The 26720-nt window shown below is 38.3% G+C and overlaps 1 protein-coding gene across 1 annotated transcript in view; it reads right to left on the bottom strand.

The window, feature by feature from the left end:
• Positions 1 to 26720, bottom strand: part of DIAPH3 (diaphanous related formin 3) — a 528414-nt gene that overhangs the window by 270798 nt on the left and 230896 nt on the right. The window contains exon 18 of the mRNA XM_004707907.2: positions 24669 to 24770. Coding sequence (XP_004707964.1) covers positions 24669 to 24770 — 102 coding nt within the window. The remainder of the gene's footprint in view (positions 1 to 24668; positions 24771 to 26720) is intronic.

The following is a 26720-nucleotide window of genomic DNA, read 5'->3' as shown; positions in this document are numbered from 1 at the left end:
TATATATATATGTGTGTGTGTGTGTGTACACACAGACACACAGACACACACACGAGGGAAAAAAGTAACCACCCAAATAAAAAAAAAAAAAAAAACCCAGACAAGTAATATAATTAGCCAATAAACATGGGGCCAAATATCAGCATTCTTAGCCACAACATAAGTAAGTTAAATAAAACTTTAAAACTTCAATCCACCAGTCCTGGTGTCCTTGGCATCAGAGTGTCAGCGTCCCTGGTCACCAGCTAAGGAGGGGGAACAACCCTGCCGAGTGAGCCCACGGCAGACTTTCAGAGTAAGGAGGCAGATGAGGGAACTCACGTTCCAGACACTGATAATACCTGGGTAAGCTCTCTACAAAGTCTCAATCCTACATGGGCTGTTTGTGAAGACGAAACATGGTTAGTATTTTTTTTTTTAGAAAAGTGCACTAGATTAGTTCTAACAAACATGTAATGTCAGCAAGTCTATCATTGAAAGCCTTTCCTTTTGCATTCTTTTGCCTCGCCTCATCCTCATATCCTTCATGCACCTACTACTTTGCTGATACATAAAAAACCATCACCTGGAAACAGCACAATGTGTCAGAAACAAAGTGTCAACTGCAAGAGCCATCAGGAAGTCTCAGTTTGAAGCCCTGTTTGATGCTTACAGAGGGTAGGGGTTCTTGGTTAAATCACCTATGAATACAGAAGATAAATGCATAATGAAAACCCTTAGTAAACTGTATCATACCATAAGAAATTCAAATACATAATTGTTATGGAATTACTTAACTACTCTATGGTAATATAATTCAGTGACTTATTTATATGACTCATCTAAACTCACTTTTAATTCATATAATAAGTCTCAGATACCATATTGGAAAATACACCAAATTTGTGTAGTCTAATATTTTAATATCCTCTAGCTATTGTTTCATGAGACCATGAACAAGCAGCGGTGCATGCAATTTCAAATAGGGTGTTAAAGGATGACCTCTAGAAGTTGACATATGAAGAAAGACCAAAGGGTGTGAGGGACCAAATCCTTTGTGTATCTGGAGGAAGCACAATCCGTAGAGAATAAATGTCAATTGTAAATCCCAACAGCAAAGGTAAAACCCCCAAGAATATGGAATGTGATTAGCACCTTTGACGACCAGTAAAGAGGACATGTGGCTAATGTCGCTTTAACCAGTGAAAGAGTGGTAGATGAGGAGTCAAGAAACACCTAGGTAAAAGCAGATTACCATATATACTCAAGTATAAGCTGGCCCGAATATCAGCTGAGGCATCTAATTTTACCACAAAGACTACATTTAAAATGTGCTGAAAAACTCAGTTTATACATGAGTATATACAGTATACAGGGCTTTGTCAACCAAGGCAAGGAATGAAGGATTTTCAGAGATGAGAAACCATTGCTTATTTTATAATAATATCTGACTGATGTTTTATCAGATTACAGAGACAGAGCACTATCTGATATAAGTCACTGATTATAGCCTTAAAAACAGACTATGCTAAAGATGGAGATATATATATATATATTCATTCTGAATATCAAAAGATTCCTTCAAAAATGTTACATGCACGCCACATAAAACTTTGTAGCTTGTGCAACCAGATGAAAAATATGGGGGAAGCCCATACATCTCACAGTTGCAAAATTCAAACTTTGCGAAATTCAAGGCAACTCAATGAAACCGCACATTATTCTAAGCATGCTGTGTCTTTTATTAGTGCTAATAAATTAAAGAATTGCAGAGTTATTTAATATAGCTGACATTCTACTAATTTCAAGGGAACAAGAGTAACAAAAGCTCAGAAGAGAATTCATTCAGAGCTCAATGCCACTTTTCCTCCCACTCCACAGAGAACACAATTGGTAGCATGAGAGTGATTTTTCCCCTTAATGGCAGGATTTGATATTACTATTTTGATGTAGATTTGAACTAAATGAACTCAATCCCTTGATTAAATAAGTGTAATTTTATCAAGGAATATGCCTGCACACTTTTTGGCATTTGATTATCTTTGCTCAAAATATACATACTCTACATTTATTATGATGATGTATTAAAGATTATTCCATTTCTTTTCACATGAGAGCCAGATCTGCAGGCAAATGCCTTTCTTTCTTTCTTTCTTCACATAGACATATGATTATAGGCATGCTAGATCCTTTCCCCAGGCCTAAGATGAATCACCCTACAAATGCCAAAGAACCCTCTCACCCCAACTCACACCTACTTTTTTGAAATTAACTCCAAAGAGTGCCATTATAAAAGCACCTTGGACAATTCCCCAGACCAGGGATTGCAATTTCCCTCTGAGAAGTGGTCACCAGCAGTAAAAACAAACAGAGCATCTTTGAGGAGGGGTTTCTCTCTAGGCAGCAGACTGAGATGAACAGTCAGGTCTGTGTATTTTACCTTGTCCTCCACTGTCTCTGGTGCGAACATCTCTAGTCCACTCTCTCAGTGATCTCATCCAGTTCCAGCTTTAAATGCTGCGTATGTGCTACCGGTTCCCAGATTTACATCACCAGTCCTGAGCTCCCACCTCACACCCATGGCATAAATCTCTGCCCATTTGGAAGCCTAGAGACAGGATTAAGTGATTTTCCCAATCACTATCTGCTTCCTTTGCGAGGTTTTCCTTCTTCTCTGTAACTGGAAACCCTTGTCTTTCTAATTGCATAGGCCAAGCACCTTTGATTCCGCTCATATAGTACATATGTTTGTGTACTATATTCATTACTGTGCCCAACTAATCAAAAAACTCTACCTTCTCGCCTTGTAAAATAGATCTGGAATATGACAATTCTCATCAGTGACATGGCCATCAAATCTGTCTGGCCACTATTACTTATCAGCTTGATAATCAGGTCATTGTAATACCTTCCCAATCGGGCATTGGCTACAATTTATGGCTTAAGTTCCCCCTTCATCCCCTCCCATGACAACAATCTCCCCCTTCCCCGCCAACAATCTGTTTCTCCATACAGCACACATCTGATCACTTCACTCTTTTCAGTAAAACTCTCCAATAGCTTTCTTAGAATAAAATCCACATGCTTCACGCCATGACCCATAAGACCCTATGTGGTCATAGTTCAGGTGGACTCTCTAACATCTATCACTCTGCCTCATTCACTCTGCCTCAGCCACAATGACACCAAATATGCCAAGTTTGATTATCATAAAGATCTAACTGATTGAGATTATGGTGCCTTTTGCCTAATATAATTTTCTGAGATATTCATGTAACTAATTAAAGTCACTCAATTATTAACTTTTGAGAGAGACGTTTTCTAGTTATGTTAATAGGTAGGGATATACATACACTAACCTCACTGTTTTCTAGAGAGCATTCACTAAGACTGATATTATAGTACATATCTGTTTGTGGACTATAATTATTACTGTCCCCAATGAAGATGTAAAATCCACAAACTTGAAAACAATATGTTCACTGTAACAAGCTTAACCTTAGAGCAATGATTAGCAGAGAACAGGTGCTCAATAAATATTTATCAAATGAATCAAATGATGAATCAAGAAGACAAAGTATTCAAATAAAATGTATCAGACAGGTGTATAGTTATCAACACAACCTCAAGCTCTAAGTCAATCCATAAAATACTTGGCAATCCAAGGTCCAGTCACACCAAAAGCTGGGGGTATACAATAACAGGAACATTGTTACCTGGAGCCATTTATTCACAGTCATCTTGTGGAAGGTCAGACTGACATGAGAATCATTCTAACAGAAACAATGGCAGTTTGAATCCACCCAGTGACACACGAGAGACCTGGAGATCTACTTCTGTAAGGTTACGGAGGCGGGTTGGAGACCTCACCACCTCAGTGTTATCACGTTGATGCCAATTCAATGTGACCCTACAAGACAGAGCAGCACTGCCCTGTGGGTTTCTGAGAAGGTAACTGTTAGTGGGAGTGGAAAGACCCATCTTTCTCCTGTCTGTCGCCAACACTGAAACGCCAGCAGAGTATAGTCCCATTCTGAAATTCCTAAGATTAAAATTGACTAGATAGCATCCTGTTTGGTTTTAGTTCTTGGTATCAGCAGAGAATAAATGTGAAGTTTATTTAAAGAGGCTTCTAAAGTTTGTGAATTTTAGTATAATTGGTTAGATATATTAATATTCACCAATTAATAAATTGGAAAATTATCTTGAACCACCTGGTATAAAATATTTTGTAGGAAATATATATACATCTCACTGCTGAGTGTTAGACAAGCATGTAACTATCTCATATATATGAAGAACTGAGATGAAATCCATAGGGGAAAAATCTGCAAAAGTACTATATCAGGGTGATCCAAATGAAGCTATCAGGTGATGACGGATTTTAACTACTTAAACCAACAAAAGTTTAATCAGTTTAATTAAAAATTCAAATGGCATTGTAGCTGTTTTGACTTAGGCTGCTGACAGTGATGAAACACTGGAGTTAGTTCATAAGAGTAATTATAGAAGCGTTAAATGTCTGAAGGATTTTAAGCTACAAATCAATGATAATTGAAAGTAAACTAAATGAATAAGCCTTCAACTAGGCAAAAGAAAAACCATCCGTACTAACGAGCTCATAGTAAGCCCTAAATCCTGGTAGAATCAGGTCAAGAAGGGTGCAAGGTAAAGTGACAAGAATAACTAAAATCTGATTATGATTTTAGGAAAAGCTTAGCTCTAAGATTTAGGTAGCTATGAGTAGTTTTTTATAACTGGTTTTATATGTAACTATTATAATTATATTCATAGCTACTTAAATAATACATACATATATATCATAAAACCAACAAATGTCTTCTCTGAGCACAAATAACTTTCAAATGAGATGCCAAGGTGCCATTGGAAGTACCATGGAATTGGACGACTGAACAGGTACTGAAAAGTAGCAACAGCAGACAAAGGCAACATCTATCTTCCAGAAGGAAAAGAGAGTAGATTCTGCCAACTTATTGATAGACAAGAAATGAAGATAAATCCTTAAACAGAAATGGAAGTAGTAATTACCAGAAGCCACATTAGGTTCTTGAAGGAATACATACATTATATATATATATATATATATATATATATTCGTGTATAAGCTGAGTGTTTCAGCACATTTTTAATATGGTTTTTGTGGTAAAATTAGGTGCCTCGACTGATATTTGGGTCAGCGTACAGTCGAGTACGTACAGGACATATATATATCTCAAACTAACTCCATCTTTTATTGAGTTTAATAGTGTTGACCCTCTGAGTCACACAGTCGATGTATTGAACATTTGTGCAAAGTACTTGAAGTAATGAAAACCTTAGGAATAAAAGAAAGTGACCTGGAGGTGCAGTGGTTAGGCATTGGGATGCTAACAGTGGGGTTGGTGGTCTCAACCCCCCAGCCACCCTGTGGAAGAAAGCTGAACTTGTCTGTTCCCAACCAGGTCCACAGTTTCAGAAATCTTATGGAGTGCTGCTACTCGGACCTACAGGAAAGCCAGGAGTTGAAACACATCCCATGGCAGTTGGTATGGAATGAAAGAAAGCCTTGCAAACATTTAGACTGATTAGAAAGCAATGGTTCAACCTTTGCTTGGTCAGCCTTTTCTAAAGCTGTTTGAATTAAGCATAATTCATTAACCAAATCATAAATTCCTGAATATGTTTTGGGAACTAAAACCACTGGAAACCCAAAGAACTGCTGTCGGTAATACTTTAAGTATTCAGAGACTCAATCAAACCTGCCTCTGGGTTCACAGTGGATAAGGAGAAAGTCCAATCTAGAGTGGAGTATGAAGAAGGCTATAGAACAGCCTACAAATGAAGAGCCGGATTTACTTAGGGTGATAATTTCTTACTTTTAAGTTGCGAATTCAAGACTTCATGTTCAAAGGTGTTAGACACTTGGTTTACTTTTGAATTAATTCATTCTTACCCGCAGTAAAATCAATACAAAAGAGATTCATTTTAATAAAAACTCAAATAATTATCTCTGAAACTCCTCAAAAGATATCAAGAACAATGTTTTACATAAAATAGGACTGTAATATTTTTTCATCTTTTTTTTAATCATTTGTTCACTACCTAATCCATTTAATCAATATTATGTGGCCATTATATGCTAGAAAATGTGTAATTTGCTAGAAATATAAAGGTGGGATATAGTACTCTAAAGAAGCCAAAAAGTTCAAGAATATATATGAAAACGATAATTTGTAAAGTAGCATTTACACTGTAGTTTGAGAACCAGTGCCTGAGGGGGAGAAAGGAGGAAACGAGCACAATAAGGCTGGAGAATCAAGATCACTTTCAAAGGTCAGACTATGGCAGTGGGGCCAGGACCATGATGGAGACACACCCTACCGCAGTCTAGAAAATCTCTGAAGATTGGGCCTGGCGCCTTTGACCATCTGGCTATTTGACGGTCGGGGTAAGGCTGCGAGTCCCGCAGGCATGGCATCCCAATTTACAAATGTCTTGGAATATGTGCAGTTGATTGTATGAGAATTATACTGCAATAAAGTTGCTCTTGAGAAAAGGCCTCAAATAATTCTAAGAACTTGGGATATCGATGGGAAGCCATGAGGAGCAACTAAATGGTTTGGAGCACCATGAGGAATTCCCAGGGGCCTTTCCTCAACATGGTGAAGCTGTTCCCTATAATCAAACAAAATACTTAAGGAAACAAACTGCTACTTATTTTGTTCCGCTTATGTACAAGGCACCAAGCTTGCCAGCTTTTAAAACCAAACTTTTAAAATTTAAGAGCAGAAGCAATAAATGAAATCCAAAAAATAATTGAGAAACCAAAAAACTGAAAATGTTTATGAAGCCATAGCATATAGATTATATTGGAAATGACTTTAAGGAAAATAAACAAATAATTTTAATAAGCAATGTTAATAGGTATTTCTCAGAAGTAATATAAATATCAATAAAGGCATAATGACCTTTCATCTCATTTAATAATCAGGATACATTAGAAAACACTAAGTGTAAAAAGTTCCATAGCAAAACATGGGTGATGTTGCTATCAGATGCCATTGAGTGGGTTCCAGCGTGGAGCGACCCTACACATGACAGACAAAAGCACTGCCCAGTCCTGTGCCATTCTCCAAATTGTCCCTACACTTAAACACCTTAGCAAAGCCATTGTATCACTCCATCTTGTGAAGGGCCTTCCTCTTTGTCTCTGGCCTTCTACTGGATGAAGTACAAAGTCCTTTTCCATGGACTGGTCCCTTCTGACAGCATATCCATAGTACATGAAACAAAGCCTCACCATTGTTTTTCCCTCCAAGGAGCATTCTAGCTGTACTTCCTTTAAGGTCAATTAGCTTGTATTTTGGCAGTCTATGGTACTTCTAATAGGCTTTGCCAACAACAAAATTCAAGTGCACCAATTCTCCTTCAGTCTTCCATATCAATGGAATATCATGGCTTATACACCGTAGTGAGTCCATAAAGTGACATCTTTTATTCAACACTTTAAAGAGACCTTGTGCACCGCTTGCCCAATGCAATATGTCCTTTGAGTTCTTAACTGATGTTCCCACGAATATTGACTTTGAATTTATATGAAATCTTTAACAACTTTAACAGCCACCACCCCGCCACCACCACCACCAATTCCCATTTATCTTCATGTCTATTGGTCCACTGGTGAGGATGCTGGCTTTCTTTACAATGAGTTTCAGTCCATATGGAATGCTGAAGTCTTTGGTATTCAACAATCAGTGCCTCAAGTTCTCTGTGCTTTCAGCAAGCCAGGGGATATTGTGATCCCTGTCCCAATAAAAGTTTTCTCATTCTGATAAATTACTGGCAAACTTTCTGGTAGGGAAATTTAACAGTGACTATATCAAGATTAACAGTAGTCTCCCTTTTCTTGGTTAATCACCCAAAAAGTTGGCTGTTCAAATCTACCCAAGAAAGATATAGCAGTCTGTTTCCAAATCACGAACAGCCTTGGAAACCTTATGGGACAAGTCCTATCCTAGCCTAAGGGTTGCTCTGAGTTGGAATTGACTTGCAGAAGTAGATTTTTTGTTTTTGTTATATGTAATCAAGATTAAAAATGTCTTTTGATTCCATAACTGAAATTCTGGGACTCTTCCCTATAGAAATTATAACAATATTAATTACAAAAGAATGTTTTATAAATAGTTTAGAGTTACAAAGTATTTTACAAATATTCATGGTGATTGTGCTACTTCAAGCCACTGTATTTAATGACTCATCAGAATAACCCAGTGGGAGTGTATACTACTATGATCCTGGTGGACTCCCTCCAAGAAGCCCAGGTCCTGAACCTCCAAACTTGTGAATGAATGTTACCTTGCAAGGGTAGTTAAAGAAACTGTCCAAGCAAGATCAAATTAGGACTCTTGAGATGCAAATATTATCCTAGATAGATCTTACATAATCAAGAACGAAAGTAATCATATAATGAAATATACCAGAGACTGCCCGAAGAACAAAGAAGGCATCCTTTAAAGAAGTATAGTTCCTTAGATGTGAGGACGGTGAGATTTCGTTGCATGTACTTAGCACATGTGTTCTAGAGAGACCAGTCCCTGGCAAGCAACAGCATGCATGGCATGGCAGGGGTCTGTGAAAAGAGGAAGGCCCTCAAGGAGAGGGGCTGACACACCACAATGATTATAAGAACAGCTGAGTGCCAGGCAGTGTTTTGTTCTGTTGGCTGTGGGTCTGCTCTGAGGGGGAACTGAAAGGGCACTGTCAGACTGATTGTAAGTTTCCTCGTCAGGGAGTCAGAGAAGGAGATGTGAGAAGCTAGCACATGCCACCGTGATGCAGGATCACAAACCAAGGAATGCCGGCAGCCCACGTTAACTAGAAAATGCAAGAAAACAAATTTTTCCCAAAGCCTTCAGATATAGAATTCAGCCTAGTTGATTCATATGGACGTCTGACTCCCAGAACTGAAATATCATAATTCTGGTTGTTTTTAGCCATCTTGTGTTCACTGGTTCACTGGTTACATACAGTGGCAATAGGAAATCACTACACTCTCTATTTTATAAATGAGAAAATTAAGTCATAGAAAAATGAATAAGTCTCCAAATAATAAAGGCCATACAGGTAAATGGTAGAACTGGGATTTGAACCAAGTCATGCTTAACCTCTATGTTCAACAATTATCTTTTTAAAAGTCTAGACTACAACAAGTAAACAACCAACCAAACTTCATTAAGGGAATGAACGAAAGCAAAAGGGGCGTAGTACAAAATATGAAATACTAAATAAGATTTTAACAACAGGAAGACATGAAAAAATAAACCATCAATAGTGAATGCAGTTTCAGAATTAAATATATACATTTTAAATGTGTCAGTGTTTGCATAGAAAGAAACACAACAAACAGTAATGATCTGTGTGGAGGACAGGAGGGCGCCGCGGTGGGTAAGGAACTCTCACACATATATTCAAGGTTTTTGTTTGCTGCTTGAATGCTTTGCAACAAAAATATTGTGGTATATTTTAAAACGAGGCATTTTTAATGCAAGGAAATATGCATGAACTTCCCACAACATTCTTTGATTTAAAAAAGGAAAAAAACCAATGAAGAAAGTTTAAAAGGCCTGCCCTATAGTGACACCAAATGGTGGCAGATCAAAATACAATACCACAAACAAGACTATTGTCGAACTCATTCTACATAGAAACATTTTTATTCCTTTCTAGAACAAGCAGCTTTGCAGAATTAAGTAATATGGATACACAAATATCCCAAAATGAGAATTTTTAAATCAAAGTCTACTAAGCCAAGTTTCAGATGTCAATTTTTAGGCTTCTTGCCAAACTTCAACTATACTTCTAATCCCATTGAATATTTGCATGTCTCATTCCTCACACAATTAAAAAACGTGCCACTATTAGTACAGTGATTTTACTTAATGGTTTATTGATCAAAGAAAGAACACTGCACATGTGATACATACATGCAATTAGGATCAGGTTCGACGCCATAGGAACAGAAAGCTTTCGTAAACCACACTTCAAGGTGACGGGTGAGGGAGAGTTTAAGCTAAAACGAGGACAAACGAGATCGGGCGCGTTCAGGGTGGTATTGATGAAGACAATGAATGTAGAAATGTACTTTACACATTTGATGTGTATATGGATTGTGATAAGAGTTGTATGTGCCGCTAATAAATGATTAAAAATAATAATTAAAACAAAAACAAAAACGAGGACAGAAGGAGCCCAACCAGAGAGGAAATGGATGCATTGAGAGCAAACTTCCAGGTAGAAAATATAGAATCATTCTGTACTCTTCTTCTTGGTAGAAAATGAAGTTGGATTAAAAAAAAAAAGGGGGTCCACAGCTTTCAAATATGAGTATAAACCAGTTTCTCCACGAGGAGGTTGGTTCTGGACTGTTCAGAGGGAGGAAAACATTGAAATTACACACATAAGTCAGTATTTGATAACTTCCATTCAGAACCTTACATCAATATTTAAGAACAGCATGAACATGGTCACATTCAATTTCTAACCACATAATGACCTCACAGAGCATTCCTATGAAACCCCACCTGATTAGAGCCACCCTGGTGGCTCCATGGTCAGAAAGTGGGCTGCAGACTAGAAGGTCGGCAGTTGAAGACATCGGCCATTCCTTGGGAGAAAGAGCAGGCCTTCTCCTCCTGTAAGGATTTACTGCCTCAGTGGTAGTGAGCTTGGTTGTTTCTGCTTTGCTTAGTTTTAGAACCCTTAGTCTCCTGTCATTATGGCAGCTTGTGAGTTTTTATATATTTCGGCATATGATTTTATATTTCTGATTTAACAAATTCCACTAGAAAACAGGACATAGGGGTATAGCTACAGAAAACAGGGCCTACGGCAACGAGTTTTAAATTGTTGAATGCTCCCTCATCGCCGGCAATAGAAACAGCTCTACTGACTAGAGCATGTTTTGCTGCCCACCTCTGCTCAAGTGGCTCCGAGGACATGCTATGCTTGTCCTACCCTTGATACACCTCAAATAGGGCATGTCAGTAATTCCGTTACAGGCCCTGCATCCAGATCACTGAGTCCATACCATTATAAAATGTTACCAGTCCACCCACTACGACATCATTACCATTCCAATTAGGGATGAGGTTAACTATGGGTCACAGTTAGAGGTGCCCGGCTCAAATGGGTCCATATCCAGACAAAGGAGGACAAGGAGAGGTAGTGCAAAAAAAGGTAAGATCTGAGTTTCTAGAAAAGACTAAATGCTAAGTAGAACAAAACCATCCATGTGTAGTATGTACACACTGGAAACTTTTCCCAAGTAGAGGTAGTATCAACATTAAAGAACTGTTTCTAATTCAAAGGAAAAATGAATAAAATGTTTTATAACAAGAAACTTGGAGAGAATATAGACATGCCAAATGGTTTGTTGTTGACATAGTGCTTGAAGCACACAGAATGCACCGCCATCACGTGGATTCTGCCTCATGCAGACCCTGTAGGGGAAGACAGAACTGCCCCTGTGGGTTTCCAAGACTGTATATTGTTAGGGGAGGAGAAAGCCTCATCTTCCTCCCAAGAAGTCGGTGGTGGTTTCAAACTGCTGATCTTGTGGTTAGCAGCCTGATGTGAAACCCACTACGCCAGCAGGACTCTGCATTTATGGATAAAGACACCCTATTTCTGAATAGGAAATGGGGAAAAAACAAACAACTATATAAGTCTAGAAGCTTGAGAAGTTAAAGTTAGTAATGTTTAATAAAATTAAAATGCATTCCTAACTGAAATATTATTTGCTATTTTTGAATTGGCTTCATTGACATTAGTTGATATTATGCACTTGTTGCTTTTGCACATCGACTTTTTAATCACAAAAACTTAGAAGAAAAATATCCAGAGGGATAATTTGTTCTATTGTTCGCTTCATTCTGACGTTATTCTTACATTTATTTAAAGTTGATTATGCAATCCACATACCTGTTATAAAGTTATTTACCAAATCAAGTTTATGTGCATGCTTAAAAACACACACACAATTCTTGGGAATTTAAAATTCATGTAAATCGAGTTATTGAATTTACACAATTGGAAGAGAGAAAAATGCAAACAAACTAGCAAGTAATATGAAGTTGTAGCTGATTCTTGTTAAATGGAAAATCACTTTGTAGGCACATTACCAGCCTACGGAACCTGAAGATGAAACAGAACTAAGACCAAAGCTAAATTTTGTGAAAAATAAGCTAAAAAGAAGAAAAGGAAGGAGAAGGCGGATGAAGAAGGGGAGGGAGAGGAGGAGGCAGAGGAGGCAACCCGGGCTCCATTAGGGAGAAGAAGAGCGCAGGGCTACCCATCTCTTGTTGATTTTGTTTGCCACTCCGTGGGGATTTTGCTTGAGGAAATGATTAATACTTTAAACCAAGATAAAAAACAGAGGGGTTTTGAAGTCAAGATTAAGAGTCTAGTAGAAATCTGCAGTTTGGTTACTTGTGCATCTTCAAGAGACATAAATTCAAAAGCTTGCTACTTTAAAAATGAAACTGTACTGTAGGAATTCAATGGAAATATATATAATAATAAATTGACAAACCCTCACATTATTGTATTATAAAAATAATATTGATACATTGAAATAATCTATTTCTTTAATAAATAAGCAAACAAAAATTAACTACATTTAGCCAAGATTCATCTGCCATTAGTAACAATATCCCTTCTTCAGCATCCTCTTTTGAATCGAGTTTGAGCCTCTGGCAGCTCCCTGTCAATGTACTCCGACAACCCTTGTTGGATCATCTTTAGTAAAATTTTACTTGCATGTGCTATCAATGATATTATTCTATAATTTGAACATTCTGTTAGGTCACCTTTCTTTGGAATGGGTAACAATAAGGATTTCTTCCAGTCAGCTGGCCGAAGTAGCTGTCTTCCAACTTTCCTGGCATAAAAGAATAAGTGCTTCCAGTGTTGAAACATTTAGATGGATATTCCACAATTTCCTGGAGTCTTGTTTCTGGCTACTGCTTTCAGGACATCTTCCATGTCTTCCTTCACTACCACTGGTTCTTGCTCATATGCTACCTCCTAAATTGGTGGAATGTCAATTAACTCTTTTAAGTACAGTGACTCTGTGTGTTCCTTCCATCTTATTTTAATGCTTCCTGCATCAATCAATATTTTGCCCACAGATTTTTTCAATATTGCAACTTGAGGCTTGAATTTTTTTCTTGTGTTGTTTCAATTTAAGAAATTCTGAGGGTGCCCTTCCTTTCTTATTTTCTAATTCTAATTAACATTTCATTATATTTTACTTTATCTTTGCAAGCTGCTCTTTGACTTTATCATTTATTCCATTTGCCTTAGCTACTCTACAACTAAGAGCAAGTTTCAAAGTCTCTTCTGTCATCTACTTTGACCTTTTCTTTCTCTCTTGTCTGTTTCATACATTTGTGCTTCCTTCATCACTGATGTTCTTGATGGCCTCACACAGCTTATCAGTCTTCTGTCATTAGTGTTCAATGCATCAATTCTTGCCCTGAGATGTTCTTGAAATTCAAGTGGGATAGACTCAAGGTCAAATGTTGGGGCTTACAGAATTATTTTTATTTTCCTGAGTTTCAACTTAAACTGATGTATGAGCAATGGATCAAATCCACAGTCGGCCCCTGGCCTGGTTTTAACTGCTAATATTGAGCTTCTTCATCACCTCCTCCCACAGGTTTAGTCAATTTGATTTCTCTGTATTCCATGTGGAGAAGTCTAGGTGTATAGTTACCTGGGTTGTTGTTGAAAACGTATTTACCATCAACAAGTCATTGGTCTTGCAAAATTCCATCATGCAATCTCCAGCTTCGTTTCAACCATCCAGACCATTTGGAAAATGTTTGTGGTAGCAATTGTACAAATTTACTGGACATGATTGAACTATGGAAGGATAAGATATATGTATTAAATCCCAATTAATATAAAAAATAGAGGGGAAAAAATACCGTATTTTCCAAGTACTGTTCCTTCCTCTTTGTTTCCAACTTTTGCATTCCAATCACCTATAATAATCAATGCATCTTGGTTGATTTAATGTGTGATAAATTTCAGACTAAAGAGATTGATAGAATGCTTCCATTTCTTCATCACTGGGTCTTGTGGTTGGTGCATACATTTGAATATTAGTTGTGATGACTGGATTTCCTTGAAGGTGGGTCCATATAATCCCATCACAGACTGCATTTTACTTCAAAAATAGATCTTTTTGGACTATGAATGTAACATTGTTCCTTTTGTCATTTACATTTGATTTTCTGGTTCAAAATGTCCAATACCAGTCTACTTCAGCTCACTAATGCCTAAGTTATCAATCTATGAATTCCATTTCATTTTTAATGACCTCCAATCTTCCTAGGTTCCTCCTACCTCATATATTCCAGGTTCCAAGTATTAGATTTCTGCTGCCGTTTCTTCTCACCTGCGCTGTGGCCCCTCAGTAAATGAAGATTATAAGGGTCCACACATAGGCTGCACCCTAGTCACCTAGGCAAGGTCAACTCTACGCTGAGTGGGCAGCTCCTGGTCGGGCATATTTCCAGTGCCTTCTGACCCGAGGAACCAACCTCTAGCACTATCTCAGAGCAGGCTCTGCTTCCATCCAGCAGTCGACGATGGTTCCAAGCTGTGCACAAGGCATCAACTTCTTCTGCAGTTGGCAGTCGGGTCCTTCTTCATAGTCTGTTCTTCATCTGGAAGCTCTCCTGAAACCTGTTCATTTTGGGGGGCCTTGCTGGCATTGAAAACACCAGTTGACACAGCTTCCAGCATCACAGCAACACAGTAGGACAAACTGACAGACAAAAAGAATTGATGCATTTGAATTGTGGTGCTGGAGAAGAATATCAAAAGTGCTTTGGATGCCAAGAAGGACAAAAAAGCCTGTGTGAGAAGAAGCATGGCCATTGTTCCCTAGAGGCAAGAATGGTGAGGCTTCGTCTTATATACTTTGGACATGTTGTCAGGAGTGACCAGTACCTGGAGAAGGACATTACACTTGGTCAATGGAGGAGCAGAGGAAAAGAGGAAGCCCTCAATAAGATGGATTGGCACAGGGCTGCAACAACAGGTTCAAGCGGAGGAACAATTGTGAGGACGGCGCAGCACCAGACAGTGTTTTCTTCTGTTATGCATGGGGCCACTATGGTGTGGAACTGGCTTGATGGCACCTCACAACCAAGAGGTGCTTTTAATTCAAAAAAGAAAACAAAAATCTCAGGCAACCACAGTTTCAAGCTCCTTCAAGTTGTTTGATATTTTAGAGTAGTTTCCGCTTTTAGAGGTGGGGTTGGGGAAGAAGAAATTAGAAATGGTGAAAAAAAGCTGAAATGAGAAAAGGGAAATGTTTCAGACATTGCTATATTTCCTTAACTTTGTTTCTGCATAAAAACAACACATTTCCATGTTTTAGTGTCACATGAGTCAGAGCTTAATACAATGTGCTCAGGGATACTCATAACCAATAAAAGACTAAGGTACAGTCAATATTATTCAGAGGATATTTTGCAGTGGCATTGCTATTTGGGACTCACACTGCAGATTCATTCATGTCAGTTTGACCTGGCCTGAAGAATGCAGATTCTAGGTCAAGTTTGAGTTGACATGTACTGGAATGGCAGTAGTTCATCTCCTAAAGTCAGAAGTATCAGACTGGTCTCTGAGAGTACACAAATTCATTATAACTTGCTGACCTCTAAATGCACACTGCTTGTAAATCATAACCCTTAGGTGAGAACTCTAGAATTTGAAAAGAGAGCATAATCCAGCTGAAACAGTACATCTGCAAACCTGAACTTGGAGTTCTGGGATAGACGTATAACACAGAGACTATTTTAAACATTTTCTGTGACAATTTGCAACAGAATAAAAAGTTGCTTGTTAAACAGATGTTTCCATACCTATTTGCATGTGGTTCAGATTTAATATGTGTGGAAAATACAACAAATTTAAATCGTATCTACTATGACTTCAATTTGAGTCAAAAAAGATTGACAAAAAACAAAACTTTTATTAGTTTATGCTTAAAAAATCAATGCAAATATTTTCCTTCTCCCTAGATTAAAACAAAAGATGATAAATTATTTAAGGATCAACAGGAAGACATAGTAATGGAGTGTTATAAAATAAAGCAAAGGAGAAAAGAGAAAAATATAGGAGGGGGAAAAGAGCACATGAAAAACTGAATGAAAAATGAAAGACAAGTTTTTGGTTTTGTTATTTTCAAGACAATGAGTTAAAGATTTATAATAAAAATGATCAGACTCCGAATAAAGGAAACCCTGCTTTAGCTATATGTGTGCAATTGGGGGTCTTTTCAGTTTTTAGTAGACGTTTGGGGAAACTAGGTTTGTGGACATTTCAGAAATTTAACACCAAATGGTTAAACATGCCAGATATGTTTACAAATATGCATTTCAGTTGGCTAGCCAATCGAAATTTTCAAAATCACACCTCACACAATTCCATCCTACGCACTGGGTTGATGATGATGTAACTGACGATGAAAGAAAAAATAATTTTATATAAAAAGCTATTTTCTAACATCTTTCAATAGCAAAAAGATATAAACCATGGAATAACCCATTCGTGGGCGAATGGACAAACAAAATGTGCTACAAGTGGATATGACTAAAGCAAGAATAATGATAAGTTCTCAAAACATATAAGAACTTGGTTGAATCTGGAAAACATCTTACTAAATGAGATGGGTTGATCATAAAAGGAACAAATATTATGTGATCTCATAAGAACAGATATTCAGAGACTAATGTTCATTAGAAGTTTTCAGGAAAGGGAGGGGGGTGGGGGGGAAGGGAGTCACTCTCTTGACAGTTATTGTTGCTGTCAGGTGCCCGAGTAGATTCCAATGAATGGCAGCCTGTGTACAGTGTTGAAAGCTGACCCAGTCTGCGTCATCCACACCATTGTTCCCCTTCAAGACCCACTGTCAGGCCACTGGGTCAATTCACTGCCTTACTACTTTATACCAAGGATGATATCCTCCTCCAGGGAATGATCCCTTTTGAAAATGTCCAATATCCAACGTATGGGAGGTGACGTCTCCTATACTTCCTATAAAGGTGCATCCTGCCCATACTTCTGACAATACAGTTTGTTCTTCTGATCAAAACCCAAAAAAATCACTGTCAAAGAGTTAATGCCACCTCCAAGTGACCCTGCATGACAGCAGAATTAATCCTTTGGGTTTCTGAGGCAGATCTTTTGGGGAGCAGAAGACCTGATTTTCTTCCCTGACGTGCCTGGTGCGTTCAAACTGCTGACCTCGTAGCCCTGCAGCCCAACTCACAGCCCTCTGCTCCATCAGGGCGTCTCATTCTTCTGGCAGACCAATAATCGTTTTTTAAAAATTTTTTATTAAATACTTTTATTGGGGGCTCTTACATCTCTTATCACAATCCATACATTCGTCCAGTGTGTCAAGCACATATGCTGCCATCATCATTTTCAAAGCATTCTCTTCCCACTTGAGGCCCTGATATCAGCTCCCCATTTCTTCCCACTCCCTCCCCCGCCCACCCTCCCACACAAACACTTGCCAAGTTATAGATTATTATTTTCATAGTTTACATTGTTCTGTCGCCCCTCACCCACTTTTCAACTGTTCGTCCCTGTGAGAGGGGGTTATAAGTTGATCCTTGTGATCAATTCCTCCTTTCTCCCCCTCCCTTCCCCTAATCCTCCTCCTCTCTACTCTCATTGCATACCAACATTCTTCACCAACACTGTAGTTCAAAGGCATTTATTCTTCTTTGGTTTTGCTTATTCATTGATCAGCTTTGGCATGCATTTGAAGCAATGGAAAAGAACATGATTTGAGTCTGGTACACTTTAGTCCTCGTGTATAACATTTTAATGAGGTATTTTGTTAGCATATTTACCCAATGTAATATGTCCTTTGATGTCCTGATTTTTATTTTCATGGACATTGATTGTGGATCCAAGTAAAATGAAATTCTACACAACTTCAATATTTTCTCCATGGGTCACAAAGCAGTTTACCAGTCCAGTTGTGAGGATTTTTGTTTTCTGGTATTCAGGTATATATGATTCAAGTTTTCTTTGTTTTCAGTAAGTAAGGTGACAATTGCATACAACGTATTTTTTACCAATCACCTTCAATCCTGATGCCCCATTCTTCACAATTAGGTATATTCTCTTGGATTATTTGCTCAAGATACAGGTTTAAGTATGCAAAAGGATACAACCTTGACACAAGCCTTTCCCGATTTTAAGCCATGTCGTTTCCTCTTGTTCTCTTTGAGTGAATGGCTTTTGGTGTATGTCCAGGTTCCCGATGATCACAATTAAGTGTTCAGAAATTTAATTCTCTGAAAGTTATCCATAATTTATTATTCTTATAGTTAAATACCTTTGCAAAGTCTATAGAAGACAACTACACATCCTTGTGGTATTCTCTGCTTTCAGCGGAGGTCCCCCTGGGCTCAGCAAGCCATCTTTCATTCCATGTCCTCTTGGGAATCTGGCAAAGGCTCCTGGCAGTTCACTGTTAATCTACTGCTCAACAATTTATCTTCAGCCAAACCTTGTGTGTGATATTACTGATATTATTCAATAAGCTCTATGCTCTGTTGTCTTTGAAATGGTATAAATATTGCCTGGCCCGATAGCTTGTCTTACAAAAATGTTGGCATAGGCTAGTGCGTACCTCCAGCTGCATCATTTGTTGATATATTTTTACTGGTATCCCATCAATTTGTGGAGAATTATTTTCTAGTGCAGCTTGGACTTTTTTTCACTGTCATCAATTCTTGATCCTATGCTACCTCCTGAAATGGTCGAATGTTGACTAGCTTTTTCAACACAGTGAATGTGCGCCCCGGCTTCATTCGCTATGAATCCTATGCCCAGAAAAGCCCTCAATCTTGTCACTCTAGGGCTGAATATTTTCACTGATTCTTTTAAGCTCGAGAAATTCCTCCAGTGATGGGTTCCTTCTGGATTTCTAACTCATCTTTATTATACTTTGCTTAAGCTGCCCTTTGAAATCTTCTGCTTAATTTTTCACTTCATCTGCCTCATAGTCTCTCCTGACATCTATTTTCTGTCTCTCTTGGTTTTCATTTTTTAATGACCTTTTACTTTCTTCATATATGTGATCATCTCACAGCTCCTCTGGTCTTTGGACATTAAAATTCAATGAATCAAATTTATTCTTGATATGGCCACCAAATTCAAGTGAGATATAAATAAGGATATACTTTGACTCTTGTAGATTTGTTTTCATTTTCTTCACCTTCGACTTGAAATTGCAAATTGGCAACTGAAGGTGTGTTCTGCAGTCAGATCATGACCTTATTTTAACTAATGATACTGAGAATCTCCATCAACTCTTTCTATATATGTAATCAATCTGGTTCTTGAATATCTTATTTGGCGAGGGACTTGCATGTCCACAACATTTATGTTGTGGGGGGTGTAATGATCTATCCAATGAATAGATCACCAGTCTTGGTAAATTCTATCATGCTATCTTCAGAGTTATTTTTATTACCAAAGCTGTATTTCCTACCTACTTCTTTAGTAATTTTGAATCTGAGAATCACATGGAATGAGAAATGGGAGAGGAATTGCTTCTCAATTATGCAAAAGAATATTTCAAGATCTCTCCTGAAGTACAATGATGTCAGTAATAGAATAATACCCATACACTTACAAAGGAAGCCAGTTAATTACTATTATTCAAATTTATATACCAACAACTAATGTCAAAGATAAAGGAAAAGGAGGGTTTTTTATTTTGTTTTGTTTTGTTTTTAACCTACTTCTGCAATATGAAATTGATTAAACATGTCATCAAGACACATTGATAATTACTTGAGAGATGGGACAGTGTTATTTTATGTATTTTTGGTAAGGTAAAAAAAAACAACTACAAACCAAATCCACTGCCATCCAGTCAATACAGATTCCTGGTGACTATAGGATAGGGTATAGCTGCCCCTGTGAGTTTCTGAGAGTGTAAGTCTGTAAACAAACAAACAAACAGACAAGCAACCACATTGTTGAGAACAAGGGGGGTCGGAGCAGAAATCCAAAACTCATAAAGGGTCACAGGGAAGGGATGAGTCAATCAGACTACAGTAAAGCACTGATGAAACACACAATACTCCTCCAGTTCCTGGATGCTTCCTCACCCATCACTATCATGACCCTAGTAGTACTGTCTTTCACTGCAGGCTAGACCGAAGCATGTACACAGGTACAGATAAGAGCTCACAAACACGGAATTCCAGGAACCGAAATGGAGTAGCAATACCAGCGATACCAGAAGGGTAGGGGGAAGGTAGGGAGAGGAGGGGAGGAAGGGAGAACCTACCACGATCGACATATAACCACACACACACCCTCCTCCAGGGGGTCAATCAACAGAAACTGTGGGGAAAGGGAGGCAGCAGTTGGTATAAGATGTGAAAATCATAATAATTTATAATTTATCAAAGGGTCATGAGGTGGGGGGGGTAGAGAGGGGAAAAAAGAGGAGCTGATACCAAGGGCTCAATAGAAAGTAAATGTCTAGGAAATAATGATGGCAACATATGTACAAATATGCTTGATACAATTGATGTATGGATTGTTATAGAAGCTGTAAGAGTCCCCAATAAAATGATGTTTTAATTTAAAAAAAGAAAAGAAAAGGAGTAGAAAGCATCATCCTACAAAGGATGGTGGGATTGAACTGCTGACCTTAAGGTTAGCAGCCTAAGCACTATGCCATCAGCACACGTTGGTAATGGGAAAGGTGGTAGCATAGGTGGGTAATGAGCATTATGTCACTGAGAAGGACATAAGATGAAAGGGGGTTTTGATAAACAATATGACATATGAGGGGGCTTCATAAAATTCATGCAAAATGGAGTAAAAAAATAGAATGTCCCACAAACTTTTTTGAAGCCCCATCATATATGATGTTGTAGCAACAATAATGAAAAAAAAATGCGTAGTGAAGTATGTATGTGATTATGTGATGTTAAGTCTGTATGTGAGTCTGTAAGCATACATATCTAGATGCTTCTACGTACATACTTCTGTGGGAGAACGTGGAGGATTTATACTTCAGGAAGAACTACAGTCTCGGAGCTCTGCCCTGTCCTTCAGGGTCACTAGGTGTCGGCACCAACCCGAGGGCAGCAGGTTTTAGTCTGGCTGGGTTCCGTGGCTGTGTGGGGGCACATGCACCGCGGGCCAGGGAAATACTGAATGTGGCTCTTCGAGTCCAAGTCTCTGCTACTTGCACCGAGCTTCTGTTTCCTGCCCGAGTTTGGGTAAGAAGGTGGGGGAAGACACTGATAGGATTCAACGATGAGAAACTGCTGAGATACGTTGTGACTGTATCCGGCTTGGTGTAAAATGAGCCTTCTGTGACTCAGAAGAGGGGATCTCACTACCAGCTGGGAGGAGTGTGTCTTCTGGACCTCAATGCTCCTGGACCCGGAAGCCGACTATGACATCAGAAGAGCGGCAGTGGAACTTGGAGGCAGAGCCTAAAACAGAGTGGGGTACTTCCCAGCCCACAGAGCAAGTAAAACCGGGTGCTTTGGGGCCACAGGCTGGCTTGTGGAATAAAGCATTTAAGTGCTTTTGGGCACATGAATGGGGCATCTGGGCTGGCTGGCTCACAGACGAGGAGCTGAGTGCCTTCGAGTTGTGGCTTACTGGAGTGGGTGCCTAGGGACACTAATCCAGGAAGCTAGGTTTGCTGACGCACAGAGCTTGAGCTAAGGGCCTTCAGGTTAAGGGTCACAGCAAAGTAGAATGCCCTGTGAGCATTTATGGGCACGACTGGGCTCTGTATCATGTCCTGATGAACAATTGTATCCTGAATAGTTCTCATTTGCATCATAACCTGTTAACATCCTTAATAAATCCTATAAACATGAATATTGCCTGTGAATTCTATATAGCCATTGCAACAAATATTACAACCTAAATGAAAGAACAGTAGATAGTACTGTTTGAGATAATTCATGTACGTATACTCATATATCAAGGAACAACATGGGGACATAGTTACGGATATTTCTTAGACTTAATCAGTTTTCTGGACTTGATCACTAAGGACCATAATCTTGTGTGACAGTGAGGTCAAATGACATAATGCACACGCACACACCTCACTTGTCAATGTAGTTAGGTTCCAAACACCAGGCCACAAATCAAAAACCAGCATTATGTGAAAATGGGGGAGGACCATTATCAGGTTACAAAATGTAAGATTACTACACCACTACATGTCTGCCAAATTACATCCTTACATAACTGTCAAACCACTGAGAATCATGGCCGAGCTAAGGTGACAAAGCCTTACCCATGATAGTCAGTATGTGCTCGCCTCACACCCTGGTTAATGCCAGGTGTACATTGCTAATGCACAAAATAGACTTTTTTACTATTGTTGTCAAGACTTTTTTACTATTGTCTTTTACTACGGTTGGATAACAAGATAGTCATTAAGTGAAAAGTAGATATTATTCATAAAATCCATGCTCTATATCCTAGTTTGCTAAATAGTATCTGGAGTCTGAAAAGTTTGCAGGTGGCTATCTAAGAAACAGAGATCTGACTGTGGTTGTGCAGAACAAGAGAAGGAAGGAAGTCAAAGACGCAGTTGAGAAACTAGTTGTAGCATAAGAATCTACATGAGTAATAGTTTCATCTACTCTGAGACCAAAAGAATTAGATGTGTCCAGCTACCCTTCACCATCAATCTGATCATGGCCATACTAGAATAAGGGGGAGGGTGGAGGTGAGGGTGGTATACAGATCTAAAATTCTTTACAAGTCCAGACTTGCTGGACTGATTAAGACAAGAGAACTCCCTGAGATTCATTCAAACTTGAATCATCACATTCCTCGAGGTCACCTGTTAGCTAAATAACAGATTAGATTATAAAGAATATCACTTATGAGTGCTTTGCACATTTAACCCTTTATGATCTGTGGGCTATAGAGTGCTAACTAACATTTTCAGCTTCTCGGATTTCTTGGAAAATTTCTATCCCCATTGCAGTATGTTTCATCATCTGGAAAATCCTGTATAATGGAGTGAATCCTTAGAAACAGGCCTCATTTCCCCAATTCTACCAGTAACGTTCACTAGGGAAACATGTGTATCACATGGATGTTATCAAAAGTCAGAATCCCTGTAAAATCTTTCCTTGATTTCAGCATGCTACCCTTAATGAAAAACATTTGGGAAGGGAGGGAGGGGGGGGGAAGAGGAGTTGATAACAAGGGCTCAAATAGAAAGAAAATGTTTTGGAAATGTTGATGGCAATCTACTTACAAACGTGCTTAATACAATTGATGTATGGATTGTTATAAAGGCTGTAAGAGCCCCAAAGAAAATGATTTATTAATTTTTTTTAAATCTCAAGCAGAAAACAATTCCATTATGAAAAGTTTTCAAAAGCATCGTGTTTATAAAGCCATTGTGTCAGCAAGGACTTCCAGGCACAGATACAGTAATAAGGGACAAGGAAACTAGAGTATTGTAAATGAAACATCTAAAATTAATGAGAAGGTTGACACACGTGAAAAATGTAACCAATGTCACTGAACAATTTGTGTAGAAATTGTTAAATGGACCCTAATTTGTTATGTAAAATTTCACTGAAAACACAATTAAATATAAATTCATTAAATATTTAAAATAAAAAACTACAAGAATACAAGTAAGGAAATATCTGCTTTTTTGTGTGTGTGATTAATGTGGGGTCTTTTGAGCTTTATTTATTTATTTGTTTGCTTTTAGAGCAAGGGCCTTGGTGGGATGCACTTTAACAGCAAGTTCTAAAACCATTCAAACTATGACATATGCACACAGACATTTAGTTCAATTAGCCAACCTGAATGATCAAAACTACATCAAACGCAATCCTACTTTGCCTTAGAGGCTGATAGGAACATACGTGAAGATGAAAGATTAAAAAGAAGAATAAGTCATCTTATAAAAAATAAAGCACTACTTTAAAGCTGCACCATGATGAATGAGTGTAACCAACCCATAAATGATAATTTAACTTTAGTAGAAAAGAAAGCCCGATAAAGATCTTAATTTTCAGTTGCACCACAGCTAAGATATCACCCTGGCAGACCTCTAAACCTTTCCAGACCCCAGCTCCTATAAAGCAGAGGGATAGCACAAAATGGTTATCAAAGTCCCTCTATATGTTTCTTTTAATGCATTCATTTTTCACTCTTATTGCCAAGAAAACGATTATTTCTAATTGCAGAGTTTAAACAGTGGAAGAGTAGAATGAGAAACTGAGGCTACTTTCGTACTCTAGTGGAAGAAGCCTTGAATACATTCTGTATTCACAAAGAATGGACCTTTCATTTTAAACATTTAGCATTAAATAGAAAACATTAAAAATATATATGCATATACTTCTCAAAACCCCCTGGGACTTTATTGAAGGCCAAAGTTTCAGTATAGATTTGCAATCACATCATTTCTCATGAATAAACTTAGGTAAAACAGCGAGCAGGTAGACATTAAATGCATTTGAGTAATGGTGAGGCGAAAAGGCTTGGCACGGTCCTTGTCTTGCTTTGCGTAGTGGGAGAATTCACTCCAAAGCACACTGACACTGAGAAAGGGTACTCACCACCACAGCAAACTGCTCGGGCTCACTTAAATTGTTATAGTCACTCTTGAACTGAGATAACGAATATAATTGCTCTTGATCAGGAAGATGCTTCAATAAGTTCTAAAAAATGAAAACCAAAGGAAAAATAAAAAACAATCTTCATGAATGTACTTATCAAACAGATTTTGGAAAAAATATTAATAAACTGTAGGAAAGCATCTAGTGAAGAAGCAAATCTTTCATCTTAATTCTGCCTAATTTCCTTTAGGCTGCCCATAAACTACATTCCTCGTAACCTTAAGCTGCCTCTCTTCTTTTCTGTGACTGTTAGGACAGATTCACACCAAGCACCGCAGGCAGAAGGGTTATTTGATCAGTTCTGTGACTGAGAAAGAAGAGGTCAACCTCAACCACAGGAACAGCTTCCTCCCCTAGGTTAACAGGACCCATTACCTCTGGGCTTTAGGGAACCAAATGTCCGAAATTTCAGGCAAAGTCAAACACTTCACTCAGGGGAATAAAAGAAATCATACTGTTACTGAAAGGACAGCTAAAGGAGAAGGGTAACAAACTCAAGGGAATTTTAATGGCAGTGCTTGCAAGAGATGACCAATGGGATTATGATTGTAATAATAAAAATCAAAACTATCTTTAAAAGAAAGACAAATCACTTTCCTAATGTAAAAGAAAATTGAAAAAGGCATTGAAGACAGTCTAGTATACCTTACATATAAAATGCTTAAAAGGAAATCCTTTTGGGACTTAAGAACCCCAGACTGTAACATTCCCATGCTTCCATCATCTGGGCTCCACAGTCATGGTCTCATCCTGCTGCGTTCATGCCTTTCTCCATGCACAGCCCTCCCCAAGGCACAGGCTTACACGAGAGCAACTCCCAAAGGAGAAGGACCAGACAAGCGCACACAGCCATGCTTCTCTGTTAGTGCCGCCATGATTAAAATCCCCTTAAACAGGTCTAACCTATAAAGACCTTCTGGATCAAAATGCAATCAACTTTAAAAGTGTTATAACCAGTTAGTGTATTTATAATAAAACAAAAAGGAGTGGTTGGTGCTCACACTTCCAGTTATTGCATCCAACAGATTTTGTACAAGGTCAAATTCAAATACAAATTAGAATGAAGCCTATATCATGCTACCTATACGGATGGTGGGAAACTCCCCAAAGGTGGTATTAGTTAAACATAGCATTAGAGATTTGCATATGTCAAAGTAATTAGATCAAAGAACAACTTAAGGACTCACTGTGTGCCTTTGGACAACAACCTGATTAACTGGCCAAAGACAAAATGACAACAAAACAGTGGCAATTTGGCAATTTAAGGTCATCCTTAGAAAAACAGAACCACTATCCAACTCTCAGTGTGAATTGATACAAAAGAATGATGGCAACCTATGTACAAATAAACCTGATACAACTGACGTATGGATTATAATAAGCATGGTAAGAGCCCTCAATAAAATGATCAAAAAAAGAAAATGCACAGTTCCCCCAAATACATAGAAATGTCTCTGAGCAGAACTGCCAGAGATGGGGTTAGTGATTTACTACGTTAGCCCCCAGAATGTCCTTAATCTTTGAGTCTTCTTTTTAAAATTATCATCAAATCCCTTTTGATATTTTTACATAAAACATAATATATTTTCATCTTTCATGATGAATTATTAATTTTCACATCATTCTTTTTGCATTCTCCTGTAATATAATTTTTATGATTTTTAGGCATAGAGACTTAACCTCTACCTTACTTGCATACTCCAGTCTACTTTCTGTATTATAGCCCACACGCCTCACAAAGCCTAAGCTTCTGTCACACTAACACCAGGTGGACCACGCAGACCCTCCTTCTCTCTCACAGCCCTCACTACTGGGAAAGTAGGAACGATAATATTTCATTACATCGCTCATAAACTCTCTTAACCTTTTCCAAATCCACATCGCACCATCTTTTAAATAGCTCATCCTCTACAAATACACACAACTAGACCCCCCTCAGCACATGATCTAGTCTCAAGTAGACCCCCCTCAGCACATGATCTAGTCTCAAGT

This window comes from Echinops telfairi, unplaced genomic scaffold (assembly GCF_000313985.2).
Source record: "Echinops telfairi isolate 266 unplaced genomic scaffold, ASM31398v2 ScPeMD7_11;HRSCAF=52, whole genome shotgun sequence".
Taxonomy (NCBI): domain Eukaryota; kingdom Metazoa; phylum Chordata; class Mammalia; order Afrosoricida; family Tenrecidae; genus Echinops; species Echinops telfairi.
The sequence above is the reverse complement of the archived record's forward strand: the minus strand, read 5'-3'. Positions and strand labels throughout refer to the sequence as shown.